A 20,120-nucleotide genomic window follows, 5' to 3' on the forward strand; every position below is an offset into this window, starting at 1 on the left:
CCATTTGTGCTCATCAAAAATCTGACCACTTAAGTAAATGACAGAATCACAGAATTGGAAGGGACCTCACAGTCAAACCTTCTTATTTTATAGATGAGGAAACCGAGGCAGGGTTGGAACAGGTCTTCTTACTTTAGAACTAGAGGACTTTCTACTGTCCACTGTCCCCCAGTACCTTTTAATTCCCTCAGTTTAGAAGAAAATTAAAAAAAGAAAACCTGGAGATTTTCCTACAGTCATAAAAGAGCTAGGACTTGAACCTAGATCTGCTTATTCCAAGGCTCATTCCCTTATTCTACACTGGCTAACATTGTTTACGTTCTCTTCAGGAATCTGAGAAAAGATTTAATTCTTGGTGTAAGACATGGATAGTAAATGACAGTTAAAAGAAGTCACAAGTCATAGTAGGGGATCCTGCCCCAACTTTGTCCAATTTTTTTTATTTGGGATTTAAATCTCATCATTGGAGTCAGTCAGCCAGTCAACAAACCTCTATTAAGTGCCTACTTTGTGCCAGGCACCACACAAACTCTGGTACTCTGAAAACAAAAGGGATTATATATATATATATATATATATATATATATATATATATATATATATATATCTTATGACATTTTGTGAGTTGAATCACCCTTCATCAAGATTATTTTACATTCACAGTATTGATTCAAAGGAATGGCTCCAGATTCCATTTCCCACTTGGTAATATTACTAATTAATCTTAGAATTTGTTAAAGCTGATAATTAAGGATTAGTTTCATTTAGCATGTATAGAATTGTTAGGTCTTTCAGATTCCAATGAATTGTTTAAATTATTTTCATTTTAATTTGGGGAGGAGAGGTTAGAGCTTTTGCCCCGATTTCTCCAGAATGGAATTACTCTTCCTGGGATAATTAAGCCCTTTTGATTACATACAAATATGAACAAATAAGGACACTGGGCTATACATACTTGCTGAAATTAAATAAAAGTCTCTCAAAGACGAGGACAGGTCCTGTGCTGCTCAAGATAGTGAGTGGTTGGCCAGCAAAAAGACAAAAGATGGCTCCAGAGACTGCTGTGCCCAGGAAGCTCTCCAAGACACCCTGGTATAGACAAAACACAGGCATTAGTGGATGCATATCATTGGTGTGCCTTATGATATGGGCTATTCAGGAGCAAGCAATCAAATCACAAACCAAACAGAAACAAGATGCTGCATAGCCAGGTCTTGACTAGTGCATAATTCCATGAAACAGTCTCATTATTTGAATTTGCATTGCATATTTCCCTTAGGATGGCCATCACTGCCCCTTTGGATGAGGTGAATTTAAATGCAGGGATTCCTACTAATTGAGACCTACCTGCATTTCACATTAGATATGAATATCACTGAAGTAATTCATTTTTTAAAAACTCATACCTTCTGTCTTAGAATTGGTTACACAGCAAAATAGTTTTAAGGGTTAGGCAAAAGGGGTTAGGTGACTTGCTCAGGATCACACAGGTAGGAAGTATCTGAGGTCAAATTTGAACCCTGGACCTCTCGGGTTCTCTAAGCCTGGCTCTCAATCCCCTGAACCACTTTGCTTTCCTCAGAGCCACTAAAATTTAACTGAAGCCTTCTATCAATAGGAGCATAGAAGAAAAGTTCTTAGAAATCATTTAGTCCAATTTTCTAATTTTTCATATGAGGAAACTGAGGTCTAGGAAAATATGCACACACACAAACACACACACACACACACACACACTCCCTCACAGTCACAGCTATTTGGTAACAGTACTGAAACCCAAGTTTTTAGCAGTGAAAAGGCAGGTTTTTTAAAGTACTTTATTCTTTTAAAAATGTTATATTTTCTCTTTTTTTGATGATGATTTGGGAAATGCTTCTAGTATTCCTTGGAAAAATACAGGGGATAGAATACTGGTCTGAGGAGCTATGAAAATATGATTTTGAATCCTACAGATACTTCCTAGCCACTTAACTTATGACTGTCTCAGTATCTTCACCTGTAAAACACATATAACCAAGAGCAGCCATCTTCCAGGGCTGTTGTGAGGTTCAAATGAGATATTTTTTAAAGCACTTTGTAAAGCACCTGCAAGGACTACCCAAATGCTAACTATTGTTATTAAAAGTTTCTTGTTCTCTTTTTGTTTTTGCATAACCCACATTTCCTTGACATATTTTGACATGCTGAGCTTCAAACCATAGTGCAAAATTTTAAAAATGTTTTCAGGAAAGGAAGTGCTGTGAGCTTAACCATGAAGAGAGGTTACAACCATTTATCAAGTGGAAAAAAAATAAGAAACCTTTTTTTCTAGCTCATTCCCTTGGGATCAAGTGAGAGAGGGCAGAGATCATGATGGAGCTCGCTATTTTAAGTAACCATAAATCAAAAAGACAATTCTACACCTTACTGGAGTAAATCTCTCTAAAAGCTTTTCTATTTGGGATGGGCTGATGTTATGCAGACTGGTTGCTTGGGGTAGATTGGAAAAGGAGGAACATGGCTTTGGGTTATTTTTGTAAGACTTTAGTTTCATTCTAATTCTTCCCAATAGATGAAATTTGGAAGCACCATGGCTGCTTTTCTTACCATTCATCTCACCTGCCCTATTCTTTCCTTCCTTTTATTTCATATAGAAGAAGGAATGGAAGTTAAAAATCCAGAGGAAGAAAGAGAAGAGAAGGAATAATCAAGATTGTCTCACAAGAGAAAAAAAAAAGAATTATTCTGGTTCTTTATTTCCTAACTCTTGAAATAGCCTTAAACAAACTTGACTAAAATTCTACTCTTCACTGTCTGGGGTTGGTCCAATAATGGCCCTGAACAATCTAGGTACAGGAAGCATTTCTCTATTGAAATTCTCTCTTTATTCCATGTATCTTTAGAAATCCTGAATTAAGTGGACCAGACCCCATTGACTCATAACATTTTACAGAATTGAAAACACAAACAACATTCCCAGGTTTACTTGGAAGATCATCATGGATATGGTGTTTCCTGTGGTTAGACAAGATGTTGTCCCTGGCCTCTGGAACAAACATGAAAGCCAGCCTGGTCCCAGAGGCCTCAGACCTGAAAGAAATGAGGCCAGGAAAAATAGAAATCATTCTATGACAAAATGAATTTTAATGAAAACTTAATCCAAGACCTTCAGTCGAAGAAAGTGGGAGATACAGTTATGGAAAATGTGATTTTTTTCTGTAGTATCCAACGCTTCATGACTCCATTTGGGTTTTTCTTGACAAAGATACTAGAGTGTTATGTCTTCTCCAACTTGTTTTAAATATGAGGAAACTGAGGCAAACAGGGTTATGTGATTTGCATCAGTAGTCTGAGGCCAGCTTTGAATTCAGGAAGAAGTCTTCCTAACTCCACTCTTTACACTGTATCACCTAGCGCTCTCCATGGAAAAACTAGGGACACCTTGTCAAGCTCATAAGAAACATCTTAGCCTGATAGTTTAAACTCTAAAGAGTTGGAAGTGATCATATAACATCAGAAACGGACTTTTATCACCTAGATTCTTTTTTTTCTTACTATTGAATGTTTTTCTTATTTGAATTGGCAACTGTGGCAATAGGGGTAAAAAAAAAAACAACCAAGTTATCCTACGGAAAGCAAGAGAATGTCAGTGAGAAGACTGAGGTGCCCTGGCCCTTCAAACGAGAAAGCAGATAGAATATTTCTTTTTATTGTTTTCCTTTAGGAAAAAAAAATAGTTTTGCCATAATGCAAACCCTTATGAGTAGGGATTATTTCATTCAGCCTCAGTGTCTACACATAGTAGGTGTTTAATAAAAACATAGTGATTGGCTGATTGATAAGCATAGAAAATCAAGACTAAAACTAAAAAGCAATGCAAAACATTGCCATTGTATTTGAAGCTTGTATTTCTTCTTAACTGCTGTAACATTTCTAATCATTAACTGTGATTAATTAGTTAATATTGGTTATATTATGCAGAATAATGAATAATACAATTAAACTTCTCCAGATCAATCTCTGACTCAGAAGCTTGATGAACAATAGTCAGGCATCTTTCAGAAATGACTAGTTGCCAGTATGAATTTTCTTCCTTACAAATTAATTGGGTGAATTCTTAGATCAGCTTAGAGTAAGTTAAACTAGCAAGAAGGAAAATATCCTTCTAAATTGGTCACCAGGCAGAGGCCAGAAAAATTAAATGAACAACTGAGACAAATAGCTGAATAATTCAAAGCATCCTCTGTTCTCCTTCAAAAGCTCTCCCACCAAATGGACCAAACCTAAGCTAAACTTTTCAAGAGTGAATTAACCAGATTAACTGTTTGCTTCGCATACTCAACTCTCTTTTTTTGACCTAGATAAATGTGGGGGTTCTTATTCTTGACACCTTCTCTGGAAGATCAGAGCTTCAATACCCCGGTTACATTCTTACCTATACTCCATTTCACCACTTGGACATGGGATCGTTGTCAGTGGACAAACACTCATGAAGTATGTACTATATGCCAGTCACTGTAGTAAAAGCAGAGGGTACAGAACAAGCCCCCCCCAAAAAAATCTATGATCATAGATTGAGAGGTAGAAAGGATCTTAGATGCTATTAAAACCAAACTCTTCATGTTATAGATGAGGAACCACAGCAAAGTCAGACAGCTCGTAAATGTAGGAGCAAGGATTTGAATGTGGGTCCTCCTGCCCCCAAGTCCAAAGTTTTAAATATCTCCAGCCTGAAAGATGAAGAATGAATGCCTTTCAATCCAAAGCAATTACTCCCCTCCCTGAGGCTGGGTGAGCCAGGCTGGAAGAAAGTCTTGGCTTGTCTGTCAAGCTGGAAGGAAAGGTGATATCCATTCCACAGAGGAGAGGAGGTCATGAAGGGGCTGACATGAGAGGTGGGGTCAGCATAAGGATACCTCGCTGTGGTTTCTGATCCAGCTTCGTGTGTGGATTCCCAGAAAAGCGATGGAATGACATCCCCATGCAAGTAGTAAAACACCTTGGAAAGCCAAGACAAATGATTCTAGGATCATCTACCATATTGTGGATTATCAAGATAATTAAAGGTGACTGGGCTAGATTAATTCAATAGAATGGAAGGGGAATGTTTCAACTAAGTGACTTTAGATGAGAAACATTGGCAAAGTTTTTCCCAGTGAGAACTATTTGCCTAAGAAAGCTTGGCTTCTGCCAAGTGGAATGAAGCTAATTATTAAAAGCCACAGGAGAGAACAAATATCAAATATTTTAGGGTCAGCCAACAAGCATTTATTATGCCCCTACTATGTGCTGAATGCTGTGCTACACAGTGGTTACACAAGAAAAAGCAAACATACAGGCTTCCTCAAGGAGCTTATTATGGTCTATTGGGGAGAGCTATACATTTAATTAGATACAAGCAGCATGAATGGAGGATCATCTGAAAGGATTCAAAGAAAGACCTCATGCAGAAGGAGGACTTAAGGAGGATCTAAGTAATTAAAGACCCATTATTTTGACCCTGAAATAACTTATCTCTCTCTATACCTGTCTAAACCACCTCTATCGATTTCCATAGAAAGTCACTCACTATAAATAAATAATTGCAACAAGATTATGATGTCTAAATTAAGATGATGCCTATCTAATTCTGCTTTACAGAGGAATTCTATTTTGGTGCTTGAAAATGAATCTCTTTCATTTAAATTTGTAGTGTGTTTAGAGAAAAAAATCTAAGGAATTGATGCAGCCTTCACAGATGCAACAAGTTCTGTTAAGATGTCTTTTGAGGACAAATTATGCATGCAATTAAAAAAATATCACACAATGAAAGAGAAATGATAGAAGCATTTCCAGGCGATGATAATGATATAAAAAAAGAGCATCCAAAAATATTTTACCATGAATTAAACAACCCCTTTAAAATATATTGCTAAGGCCTATAAACACCATCTCACTCAGAAAAATCAAATAAATTCTACATTTTTAATAAAGATTTATGCCACTTTGAATCAATATTTCTTAAATTGAACTGAAACATAATAAATGTATTCTTCAGGACAGAAGAAAAGTCAGTCTCTTCACTTACTTAACAATAATCTTTGTCCCAATTCCTAATCCATAATAATATGAATTTAAATGTGCCTGAAACATTGCTCTTCTCCATATTCCCTAAAACATTAAATTCAGAAGAGCACTTTTCTATGAAACAGAAAGCCTCAGAATAAGGTTAAAAGGCAGTATTTGCCCTGTGGAGGGCTTTGCATGTAAGCTACACATAAAAACAAAGCAACTGACTGGATCTTAAGGATCCCCTTCTGGTCTTTGGCTCAGAATCTGCCATGATAAGCCATAGTGTGGAATAGGATGGAGGTAAGGGCTGCGAACTCCCAGATAAGGAAATTCCTTTATGGAGGTACATGTTGCCAACTCCTTGGCAACTTGGAATCTCAGGGAGTTGTCTGAGGCACTAAGAGGTTAAGGGACTTGCTCAGTCTCACAGTTGCCATATGACAAGGGCAAGATTCGAACCCTCAGGGTTTCAAGGTCAGGTCAGTGTCTACTATGTTACTCAACCTTTCAGGCAGCTAAGTAATTGAGTTTGTAGGAAGGGAAATTTTCTTGAGCCTTGAGTAAGGAAAGGATAATGTGAAGAATGATCTAAAGATAGGGAAGGGAAAATTTCATATCTTTTCAGCTGTAACAGGGAATTCTGATGATGTAATCTCATTATCTAAGCATCAGAAGAGGCTTACTCTAATATATGCCTGGATAAGAAGCCCCAGGACAATGCACTGGTATTTACTTATAGACCACCAATCCAGCACTTAACCCACTGAGTACCTAGAGCATTGGAACCACTTACTAAACACTTATTGACTTGGCCAATAAGAGTAGAAAAAAACAACAACACTACTTTACCTCCCATGTAGCACTGAGGTTTTCCAGACATGAAACCTAAAATTGCATCTTTGTAGCTTCTACTTATTTCTCCTAATTCTGCCTTCATAGTAGAATCCTGCACTCTTCAATCCCTGACCTTAACAAAACAAAACAAAATAAAACCAAAAAACAATCTCTAACTTTTAAAAACTTAGATCTTGCTATGGGGTTTTTAACTCTGGCAGCCTGGTGAAATTTATGGACCTCTCATAAGAATAATATGTTTAAATGTATAAAATGAAATATGTAGGTTTACAAAGGAATCCAATAACACTGACATACACTTATCAAAATATTTTTTTCAGAATATTCCCAGACCCTGGGATAAGCAGTCTTATTCTAGAGATTGCCAATAGCTACAAACCAACACATGAAATCTAAAAGACTTCTGGCAAATGGAATCAGTCACTTTCAGAAGACCAGAACAAACGTTAACTCATGCTGTGATGAACAACGAATCCCATAATACCAGTCCTGCCCAGATTCTAAACTCTCAATGCTCCAAGTTCTGGGAGAACATTCTGATGGTGAATACCATGTCCAAGGTGTGAAGGAGCCTCAGTCTAGTCAGTTTGACCCAACCCAGATGATCATCATGTTTTGTCTTAAACATGCTACCCCAGGCTCTGCCGAGCTCCCTGAGCTTTGTCATTGAAGAGCTCAAGATCAGCCAAAGATGCTCTGAAAGATCTCTCACATACTCAGTATCACTTGTTTACACTGGGTGAGACCTCTCTGACAGAAGGCTGACAATATGGTTTGCTGAAACAATAGCAGTTCCATAACTCACTGTATTTGTGTAACACAAAAGAAATGAGCACAATGTCTACCTGCAGAGTAACAATAAAGTCTCTTTCTTTAAGAACGTTGCTCTTGACTTCAATTGCCGAGGCAGTGAAGAATGGACTTTTATCATAGCAACCTACTATTGTTTCAAGAGGGACCCCTATTCAGAATAGGGTATTATAATCCTTTGTCTTGATTCAGTTTTCAAATAGTCAAGTGGCCCTCATGATCCTTGACTTGTGATCATTTTGTAACATTAAGGAGTTTCTGATTACCAAATTCCATCTCTATCCCAGTACCCTCAAGAGCTAGAAAGGAAATGCTCCTTTGAGAAAACCAGGGGGATGCAGTAGAAAGATCCCTTGTTTGGGAACCAGAGGACATGGGGTTGAATCTCTTTTCTGTTGTGTGTCTTTGGACAACTCACTTCATTTTTGGGAGTCTCAGTTTTGTCATTTGAAAATGAGGGGGTTGGACCAAATGACCTCAAAGATACTTTCCAGCTCTAGACCTAGGATCATTCCTATAAACCTCCCACCTTATAACTATCCACCCTTCTATTTGTGCCTCTCCGTCCCACTTCCTTCCGATGCTTGTCCCCTCAGTAATCCTCATCTTCCCTTGTTTTCTACAAACATCCCCAGGGATACATGATCTTTTCAAAAAATCTTCAAAATGATCATCCCATTCCCTAAAACTGTCACAGTAACACTAGACCAGGCCACCTTTATAAATGACTCTCTTCTTGATGGCCAGAGATGACTCCTTGGTGAGTAAATGTGGAGTTTCACGTACAAATCTTTTTTCTGCCATACTATGTTTGTAAAAATATCTGTTTTATATGGTCTTGTAAGTCATAATAAAAATAAATTTTAAAAATTAAGTAAGCATATTGTACTTGAGAGAGGGAAGAGGATGGAGAGAAGGAAGAGGAGAAGGAGGAGAGAAAGATATTTTTCTCGAGTACTCTAGCTGCTAATGTTGCTTCATCATGCACAAGTCACTGTGTATTTTTTAACATATTCTGTTACTTATTTGTGAATTTTCTGTATTCTCCCCAAAGCAGAATATAAATTTTTATGTCTTACATTTTTGTCTATGTCTTTCATACCTGGCACATAGTGGTCATTTAATAAATGTTTGTTGACTAAAAGTCACATGACCCTCAATGCCATACCAACCAATAGCAGTGCTATATAAGGAAAGAGGGCTCATGTAGTCCAGGGTCAATGAATTGGCATTTATTAAGCAATTACTGTGTGCTAGGCACTGTGCTAAGTTTTGGGGACACAAAGAAAGGCAAAAAAAAAACCAAGGTCAAAGTTATTGATGCTATTAATCTCAAAACTACTGGATGTCAAAGCATCTTTCCCTTCCATACTATAAACTAGTCACTCTGCTTGGTTACTTGTCCTCTGTTTCTTGAGTTCCTCATTTGTAAATAAGAAATCATTACATCCATATACTTCTTTAGATTAGTTCTAATGAAGAACTAAACAACGACACCAAACAATTGAGTTCAGTAAAAAATATTTTTACATGCTGATCCATTTGAAAAACTTCTTGCTCCTGTTTTATTTCTCTTATGGCAGGCTGCCTTCAGAGGCATCAGGAAATTTGCTAGGAGAGTAAATAAAAGGTGTTTTTAGCCAGTGTCTTTATCTTATATATCTGGTTTACCAACCCTTTTTGGTAATTTTCTTTATGGGAAACAGTAACATTCATTGACATAAATGAAGTTAAGTACCATCTTATTTCAATGGACTATTTGGTATCCTGAGCAGCTAAGTGGCACAGTAGATATTCATCTGTTAAGAGAGCTGGAGAAGAAAATGGCAAACCACTTCATTATCTGTGCCAAGAAAACCCCAAAATAGGGTTACAAAGGACCAGGCACGACTGAAACAACTGAACAACCACAACATTTCACACTGTGGGACACTGACAATTTAAAGGCACATCACATCATACCTACGTGACTGACAGGCAATTGACAGTGTCCTCTGTCATAAAAATGGAAAAATTCTACCTGATTAATTAGCAATCACAAAGCTGACAAATTCAGCTGAGTGTTAACTTAAATATCACTATCGTACATTCAAAAATCCCAGGCACATGTTAATTCCACTGAAGAGAATTAATAATTGGATTTTTTATTTAGTCATTTTTCAGTCATGTCCAACTCTGTGAAATTAATTGGGGTTTTCTTGGCAAAGAAACTAAAGTGATTTGCCATTTCTTTCTCTATGTCTGTTGACAGATGAAGAAACTGAGAGAAATGGTGAAGGAACTTGTCCAGGGCCACACAGCTAGTAAGGATCTGAGGTCAGATTTGATCTCAGGAAAACGAGTCTTCCTGATTCCAAGTCCAATAATTGATTAATAATTGGAAGCAGAGGATTTAAAATCTAAGTAGACCACAGTCTATATAAATATATACATTATATATGCATAGATGTATGTGCATGCACACACATGTCTAGCAGCATTATCCAAAAAGTAAAATAAAATGAGTCAAGCATGAACCATTCTTGATGAAGACACCACACTGGCTGATTTTCTACATGTTAACTATTCCCTTAAAAATAAATTTGAGAGGGTTTTGCCAGTAAGCAACATCAAACTCACTGGCCTCCAGTTTGCTGAATCCATTCCAAAAAAGGCAACCCCTTTTTTGAGCATTTGGACAACTTCTCCATTCCATTCCCCTTTTCATTTAAATGACTTTTATCTCTTCAAAATTCATTCTTGAAAGTTTCTCATCATTCCCAAATTGATTTCTCTGTAGCATTTTCAACCATGGGATAAGAGAATCCCAGACAATTCTATCCTTCTACTTAGTCCTTTGAAACTTGCTCTCAAAAAATCTAGGGTACAAGTTGGGTTATTCCCAAAATAGTATATAGCAGCATTGGCAAAATATTGGCATGTGTGCTGAGCCAGCACTGGAGGAGCTGCTCTATTCTCCCTCTTCCTAGCACCCAAGGACACTTATTGCATACCCTACCCCTCTTTTCAGCCACCCAAAGTGAGCATTTTCTCTCCACTCTCTGGGGTAATGCAGGGGGCTCACAAGCAGCTTGAAGTTGTAATATGGGCAACCAAACTTGAAAAACTTCGCCAAAACTGGTATATAGCATGCTGGCCTTGAAATAGGAAAACCAGGGTGTAAATCACAACTCATTTATTCATTAGCTCTGGGAAGATGGACCAGTTATTCAACCTCTCTAATGTTGCTTCCTCATTTATAAAATTAGGTTCATACTGTGCAGATGGTAAATTTGCAACACTTGAGTTACATTCTCAGCATCCTTTTAAGTTACATCCTCATTTTACATAAGGATGCCTGGGAGATAAATTTGGCTGAGACCCATGGTGTGGGGCTCTTTTTTCAGAGCTTGTGCTTTTGGTAAAGTGCTGCAGGTGTGAGTCTCTATCTCTCTTTGCTCTGCTCACTTGACTGAAAGAAACTTTTTTTTCTTTCTCTTCCCTTTTGGTTATTTTTAAAAATTCCTACAAACTTTGGCAACCACAAAAGGATTAAGAACTAGAAGAACCATATTTCTTCTCCTGCCACAATTTTCCCTCTTCCTTCTTCCTTATCCCTTCTGAAAACCCTCCAAAACCTTCTCAGGCTCATTGCCTACACCTCACAGAGGCTGTTCCTGCTAACTCCTTTTGCTGTCACTGTTTCTTACTGTTCCTGATACTGGTAAGCCCCCCAAACCCCAGTCCATCAAAGGGGGATTCATTTTCCCTTTTCAGGGGCGTACTGGTCCTCCCTCCTAACTAAATCCTGTTCCCAAAAACACCCCACCCAAATTCCTATACTCCCTCTTAAAAAAAAAATCTTCCCACTCCAGCTAAAAGGAGTCCTCACCCTTAAAACCAGCCCATAATCCTTGATTTAAACCTCTTCACCCCTGCCACTAGAGGCCAATATTGAGCACTGTTTTTGTTTTGGTTTGGTTTGGTTTTCCCCCTTTTCTGCTGACCTGCAGTGCCACCTTTCTCTTCCCTAAAGGCAGAACCAATTTTAAAAATATATGTACATACATATATACATACATATAGCAACTAAAAAAATTCTACACTCTATCATTGTAGATAATAAAAACAGAACAACATAATCCCTTCACTACAAGAAAGCCTTTTGGCTTTTGTCAAATTGGAAATCGTTAAGGTTACCAAATGGCTCCTTTTCCTAAAGCTGCTAGGAATTCTTCTTTTCCTATTTAATAATATTAAGATGCAAAAGACTGAAAATCGGAAATTGCAAGCAAAAATACAAGCAGTAGAAATTCAATTAGAAAATTTTCAACACTTTTCACATGATCCAGTAAAAAAGGAGAATCCCATTCAAATGTCTAATTCAAATTTTTATGAGCCTGTTCCCAAATTACTCAGAGAGGAAAATCCCATTTCTCCTGAAATACAGATGAACTCTTCTCATATGTCTTGGATGGAAAACATCCTCTCTTGTTTTGAGCAACTCTTGGCTAAAACTCGCTCTCCTGATCCTTTTCCCGATGCCCCTTCCTTCCCAGTCCTTTCTCCCAGTCCATTACTTATCCCAGCCCAAAAAAACCCTTGTCCACCTAACATTCAAGTTCCTACTTGTACTACTCCTCAGTATCTACACAGACACCTAGAAAACCACAAGCACTGACTGATTCCTATGAATTTTCTTTTCCCCTTAAGTGAAGTGCCCACATTAGCACCAAATGAGGATATCTTAACATTAAAACAACATAGACCTTTCACACCACAGGATATTAAAGAATTTAAACAAGATGTTCCCAGTTACAAAGATGAACCTATCCTTGTCACAAAAAAAGGTGGCCGATATATTCTTTCATTTTGATCCTTCTTATAAGAATGTTGAACAATTGCTCCATGCCTTTTTGACAAAACATTAGAGGGATAAGATCATCTCTCATGTTAATAAGGTCCAAGAGCATAATGCACCACACTAGCCACCTGTAGATCCTCATTGGGACTATAATGATCACTATGAACATATGCAACTACAATGTATTAGGGACGCCATTTTTAAAGCAATGAGGGTGTGTTCAGAAAGACCTGATGGTTATACTAAATTTGAATGCTTGAAACAATCTGATGATGAGACATCCTCCCAATTTATGGATAGGCTCAGTGGGAGGTAGGTACCTAGAACTTGATATTTCTACAGAAAGTGGTATTGGACATATAAAAAGACATTTTGTAAATAACTGTTCCACAGTACTCCAAGATTATTTTAAAACAAATTGTCCAAAGTGGCCTGAAAAGGACATTGAAGAGTTAAGGCGAACTGCCGCTTATGTCTTCAAAGGCAATAAATAAAAACAATTAAAAACTGATCTACTAGAAATGATCTAGTAAGAATTAAAATCTTTAACTGAAAGAATTGATAAACAAGAAAAATGGCATGATACTCAACCAATGCCACTTGCCAAGAACCTAATTATCCAAGAACCTAATTATTGATCCCTTACCTGCCACTTCTGTGGAAAGAAGGGCCACATAATAATGACTCGTAGAAATTTCTTCCAGATAATCAGAAACAATAATAGAACTGATACTTATTTTAGAAATTTAAATCAAATAACTGAAAACCCAAACCAAATGACCCCTCAGCATTATATCTACCATTATATTATTATATTATATTATATCTAGCCATTTGAGATGTTATTTGGATGAAAAGAGTACTTTTATCAGCAGTTCAGAGGTTTATGTCTTGGAATTTGTTGAAACTTATCTCCTCCAAGGTTACAAGATTAGCTAGCTGTAAAAGAACTTGTAGTATGTATTTGTCATGCAGCAACTCATGTGACTAACTGAACCTTCTGTTGATAATGAATATTTGACTGTACTGATTTTATTTGAGTATTGATCATGAAAAGACTTCCCTATTGTTGGATCTGTATTATTTTGTTGTAATCTTTCTATTTGAACAAAATGCCCTTATAGAACAATACATATGTAACCTAAAAAAACTATATTAGTAACCTATATTGACCTGTTGTGCCTTTTATAACATTTTGTGCCTTCTGTAATTTTTTTCTCTTAAATGTGTTATTGCTGCTATACCTTCATTACTTTATCTACCTCATGCACTCATAGTGAATCATGGCAAATTCAAGAGTAAATGAAATTATTTTTCAGCAATTAGCCTCTATAATTGTGAAATATATACAATTTTGATATTTTTCATTATTGTTTTCTTCCTGCATGTGTGATACAGTATTTGAGTTTTTCCTCTCATTTTTTTAATATTTAAAGCACATGTCACCAATATTGAAAAGATTTTTTACTGCTTTATTTTTTGCTATAGAATAAGCTAAGATGTCCATTTGCCTAGAATATAGATGAGTACCCCAAAAAGCTTTAGACTTTCAACCTGCCATTAAGTTACATCATGAGACTTTTACTCAATGACTATGTCTGAATCAAGGAAAAATAAACCACAAGAGCACAGAAGTTAACCTGCAAAGTGCCACACAAGCACAAAAAGTAAAAAACCAAACCAATCCTACAGGGATTGATAACATTCTGCACAAAGAGCTAAAGAACTTGATCATCTGAGAGTCGAGGTTGTGGCTGTTTAACATGTGTTAACTTGTATTACACTCTTTATGAAGTTTATAACATCAATTGTTCTGGCTCTGGCTCCATTATTCTTGAAAGCAGAAAAAATAGATCAAACCAAGGAATGCTATTTCCCATTTGTTTCAAAACTTGGGGTTTTTTTCCTTTCTATTTTCATTTATGATGTGACAACTTACTGTAGTCCAGACTTCTAAATTAGGTTAGTGAATCATTGTCATTGCAGACTTATGGGACATAGATCTCTACAAGAACCTGCTGTGATTTGTGAATTTTTTAACCCTTTTTCCCATAATTTTTCATGTTTTTTATATTCTAAATTTCACTCAGAGGTTATTTTTTTTAATTTCTTTGGATTCTTTGATTATTTTGATAATTGATTCATATGCCTTATTACTTGACTATGTATCCCTATGTGATTCCTATGTGTATCCCTGGATCCTCCTCAGGGGGAAAATGTGTTGATATCCAGGAAATATGTTTATTTTGTAATGAAAAGTTTTAAGTTCCTTTTGAGAAAAAAAAATTTTAAGGGTAAGAAATTTGCTGCCTCCCATCTTGGAGTCAATATTGTGTATTGGCTCCAAGGCAGAAGAGTGGTAAGGGCTAGGCAATGGAGGTCAAGTGAATTGCCCAGGGTAACACAACTGGGAAGTGTCTGAGGCCAGATTTGAACCTAGGACCTCCCATCTCAAGGCCTGGCTTTCAATCCACTGAGCTACCCAGGTGCCTTTTTTTTAAAACCCTTACTTTCCATCTTGGAGTCAATACTTTGGCCTCCTGGAATCCAGAGACTGAACTCCTTGTGGAAGATGCCGTGGCAAAGGCACACAGCTCCAGGAGTTCCTGAACAAGCCTGAATGTGCAGAACTGAATTTGGGGGGGATTGAATACATTTGTTTATATGTACTTTGTTGTACCAAAGGGGACTGCCCCCTAAAATGGTTTTGTTCTTGATTCCCTTTTGTTTCCTTATACCCAAGTTGTTGTATTTTCCCTGTGAAAAAAATTGTATGTATCTTAGTTAATTATGTTTAAAATGATCCACTAGGGAGACTGGTCTCCCAAAGGATCATAGGGGAGCATGTGCAGATGAAAAATTTGCAACACCTGAGTTACATTCCCAGCATCGTTTTAAGTTACATCCTCATTTTACATAAGGATGCTAATGGTGGGGCTCTTTTTTTTGGAGCTTGTGCTTTTGGTAAAGTTTTGCAGGTATAGAGTCTCTGTCGCTCTTTGCTCTGCTCACTTGACTGAAAGAACCTTTTATTCTTCCTACTTCCTTTTGATTATTATTAAAAAATCCTACAATACCTATGTTACCTATAAGTTGTGAGGATCAAATTAGTTAACAATTAAATCTGAAAATTTTTAAATGCTCTAAAAATGTCAGGTATGATTAATATTGCATATATGAATAGACTTTATTCTTCCCCTTTCCCTTTCCTATTTTATATCTTCAATTTCTTTTTGATATTGTAGAAATATTCTAGTCCTTCGTCACTACCCACAAAGTCTCAATGATATGTATGATTTCAAATGTACCTCTGGGTTTTGGGCTTAACCCTTATTTTGTGTCTTTAAGTATAGATCAGAGGTCACAGACTTTATTGTTGGCTTCTTTCCTGGATTTTGCCTGCCATGAATTCCTTGGTTTTTCTTTTTTTCTACATTGTGGCTATCTCTGGCTTCCTTTAAACACCAGTTAAAATCCTATCCCCTATGAGAAGTCTTTCATGATTCTCCTCAGTATTAATACCTTCCCTCTCTTGGTTATCTCCAGAATATTCAGTATATATCTGATTTATACAGTTATTTGCAGGTTGTTTCTCCCATTTGAGTATGAGCTTCTTCAGAGTAGGGATTGTCTTTTGCCCATCTTTGGATACCCAGTGCTTAGCAGTGAACCTGGCACATCGTAGGTACTTAATAAATGATCAATTACTATAGAATTTACCTTGATGAATACCAAGATTGAATTTTCCCTTCCCCCTTCCCTTCCATTTAGACTAACCAGATGTGTAAGGCCCTTATCTTGCTGGCTTCTGATAAGTGAGTTCCAACTCTATCCTGGAACATATCATTCCTAGACTTTAAACTGGTACAGAAATTGAAAGCCCATTTTTAGATACTATCTCCACAACAAGTAGCTCATTTCCGAGATCTGCCTTTCTCTTTGAAGCCCTTCCATACCTTTGATCAATAGCAGTGATGAGAATACTACCTATGCCCTAAAGGTTGTTAGATTCTTGCCCAAGACTGCCTAATCTTTAGCAATGCTTTCTAGACCCTTTTTTTGGCAGTATTGGTTGACATTTGGCTTAGTCTTACAATTGTACCCTTCAGTATGACATCAATAGTGCAAGATTTTTTCCCCCCAAGGACTATGTAAAGCACAGTCCTGTCATTTTCCTGTTTGAGCTTACCTTTCCTGGCTCATTTGTATATTTCTCCTCTTCACTATGTATTAGAGCCAAGTTAATCTGGATTTACTTCCCAACATCTTCTGAGATTTCCCTAATACTAATAAGCTCTAGTCCACTTTATAAAAATATATCCTGATAAATTTCTGAAAGACATATTAGAAGGCCATTTTCTTTCTTATATTCTATGTGGTGTAATGGGGAAGTGACTGGACTAGTAGAAAGGAGACCTGAGTTTTAGTTCTGGATCTGATGCTAATTCGCCTTGCATGTGCCTGACCACTCTCAGGGTCCATTGACAATTTGGAGCTAGATGAGATGATACCAAAGGCCTCATATAGCTTTAATTTTTAATAAGTCTTATAATCAGCTGTAGATTTTCCTTAAATAATATGCTACCTGATTTCACAGAGCAAGATAGCAGAGTAAAGGCAAACTTACCTGAGCTCTCCCAAATTCCCCTCTAAACACTATTAAAATAAGACCTCAAATTGAATTCTGGAATATCAAAATCATGGAAAGATCATATTAAAGCTATTTCCCATCCCATGACAACTAAAAAATTGGCAGGAAAGATCTCTCTGACTAAAGTAGTGGTCAGACCTGGAGTCTAGTGGAGACTACAGAGCACAGGCTATATCAGGGGTCCAACACCATGCTTTAGAGGCAGTTCAGTAACATCAGAAAAAGCTTTGAGAGTTCGTAAGTCATAGTTGTTCAGGAAAGTGGGAGTTAATTTGTCAGAAAAAGATTACAGAAGATCCTTTGCAGACAATGAGTACAGGACCATGTCCCATTGACCCTACACAGTTTGGGTCACAATCCCAGAACTGAGAGTAGCCCTTGTCCACTAGTGCTTGTGAATGCAGGGATTCAAAAGCCCTTATTCCAGTTCCAAGGTGGAGAAGAGTGCTCCTGGTAGCAGTGGTCACACTTTTCCTTAGATCATACCACCTGGGAAGAATTAAAAGCCTTCAGACTCTCAAAGTTTGATTTGAAAAGAGCATCAAGAAAGTCCTGAAGCTTGGGACAGCAGCCCCTATATCTCAGGAGCAGTGCCCAAGTTTACATAAAGTTATAAATTAAGAAATAGGCTGGGATAATGAGTAAATAACAAAAGAAGGACCTGACCATATAAAATTACTATGGTGCCAGGCAAGATAAAAAAAAAACACATAAGAAAACAATAGTCAAAACAGCTACATGCAAAAATTCAAAGAAAAATATGAATTGGCCACATTTTCATAAAAGAACATCTGGAGAGCTCAAAAATGGATTTAAAAAATCAAATAAGAAAGGTAAAGGAAAAGAGAAAAGAGTGGTGAAATAAAATCATAAAAGAGCATCAAAAATAAAAAAGCAAGCTTGGTGGAGGCACAAAAAAATACTAAAGAAAATAACATCTTAAAAACAGAATTGACCAAATAGAAAAGGAAGCAGAAAAGCTCACTGAAAACAATAATTTATTAAAAATTAAAATTGGGCAAGTGTAAACTAATAACTCCATGAGACATCAAGAAACAATCAAAGTCAAAAGAAGAAAATGTGAACTATCCCATTGGAAAAATAAGTAATCTGGAAAATAGATTGAGAGAGATGATTAAAGAATTATTGGACTACATAAAAGCCCTGACCAAACAACCATTCTAGAGGGAAATTTGGAACTATGCACAAAGGGCTTTAAATCCAGTCACACAACTGCTGGGTTTGTACCCCAAAGAGATAATAAGAAAAAGGATATGTATGAAAATATTTATAGCTATACTCTTTGTGGTGGCAAAAATTGGAAATGAGGGGATACCCTTCATTTGGGGAATGGCTGAACAAATTGCGGTATCTTTTGGTGATGGGATACTATTGAGCTCAAAGGAATAATGAACTGGAGTAATTCCATGTGAACTTGAATGACCTCCAGGAATTGATGCAGAGTGAAAGGAGCAAAACCAGGAGAACATTATACACAGAGACAGATACACTTTGGTACAATCAAATGTAATGGACTTCTCTACTATCAGCAATGCAATGATCCAGGATAATTCTGAGGGACTCATGAGAAAGAACACTATCCACATTCAGAGGAAGAACTGTGGGAGTAGAAACACAGAAGAAAAACAACTACTTGATCACATGGGAAGATGGGGATATGATTGGGGATATAGACTCTAAATGATCACCCTAGTGAAAATATCAATAATATGGAAATAGGTCTTGATTAATGGCACATGTAAAACCCAATGGAATTGTGCATTGGCTACAGGAGTGGGTTGGGGGAAAGGGAGGCAAAGAACATGAATCTTGTAACCATGGGAAAATATTCTAAATTAATTAAATAAAAATTTCCAAATTTAAAAAAAAAAAGTATTTATAGTCACACTCTTTGTGGTGGCAAAAAATTGGAAAGTGAGGGTGTATCCTTAGATTGAGGAATGGCTGAATAAATTGTGATACCTGATGGTGATGGAATACTATTGTTCTGAAAGAAATAAAGAACTGGAGTAATTCCATGTGAACTGGAATGACCTCCAGGAATTGATGCAGAGTGAAAGGAGCAAAACTAGGAGAACATTGTACATAGAGACTGATACATTATGTCACAATCGAATGTAATAGACTTTTCTACCAGCAGCAATGAAATGGCCCAGGACAATCCAGAACTTGTGAGAAAGAACGTTTGAATCAGAGTTGAATTAGAAAAATATATGATTGATCATGCAGCACGATAGGCATATGATTCAGATTTTGATGTTGAAGGATCACTCTTCTGCAAATATGAATAACATGGAAATAGGTCTTAAACAATGATACATATATAACCCAGTGGAACTGTTTGTTGGCTTTGGGGGATGAGGGCAATCATGAACCATGTAACCATGGCAAAACATTCTAAATAAAAGAAAATACAGAAACCATAAAAAGCCCTGATTTACAAAAAAAAAAAAAAAAGCAGATATCACATTTCAAGAAATTAGCAAACAAAACTGCACTGATACCCTAGAACCAGAAGGCAAAATAGAAATTGAAAGAACTTTGTCTTTATTAGGGCATTTAGAAGGAATATACTTAGACAGAAGGCACAGGTAGTATTCTCATCACTGCTATTGATCAAAGGCATGGAAGGGCTTCAAAGAGAAAGGCAGATCTCGGAAATGAGCAACTTGTTATGGAGATAGTATCTAAAAATGGGTTTTCAATTTTTGTACTAGTTTAAAGTCTAGGAATGATATGTTCCAGGATAGAGTTGAAATTCACTTACCAGAAGCCAGCAAGATAAGGGCCTTACACATCTGGTTAGTCTAAATGGAAGGGAAGGGGGAAGGGAAAAATTCAATCTTGGTATTCATCAAGGTAAATTCTATAGTAATTGATCATTTATTAAGTACCTACTATGTGCTAGGT

General features: G+C 36.8%; 1 protein-coding gene across 9 annotated transcripts in view; it reads right to left on the reverse strand.

Moving 5' to 3' along the window:
- The window catches only part of SLC4A4 (solute carrier family 4 member 4), a 523,229-nt gene that overhangs the window by 86,402 nt on the left and 416,707 nt on the right, over positions 1–20,120 (reverse strand). For all 9 annotated transcript variants that reach the window (XM_056803353.1, XM_007495656.3, XM_056803351.1 and 6 more), the window contains one exon: positions 956–1,089. In XM_056803353.1, the coding sequence (XP_056659331.1) occupies positions 956–1,089 (134 nt within the window). The remainder of the gene's footprint in view (positions 1–955; positions 1,090–20,120) is intronic.

The sequence above is a fragment of the Monodelphis domestica genome, chromosome 6 (genome assembly GCF_027887165.1).
Source record: "Monodelphis domestica isolate mMonDom1 chromosome 6, mMonDom1.pri, whole genome shotgun sequence".
Taxonomy (NCBI): Eukaryota; Metazoa; Chordata; class Mammalia; order Didelphimorphia; family Didelphidae; genus Monodelphis; species Monodelphis domestica.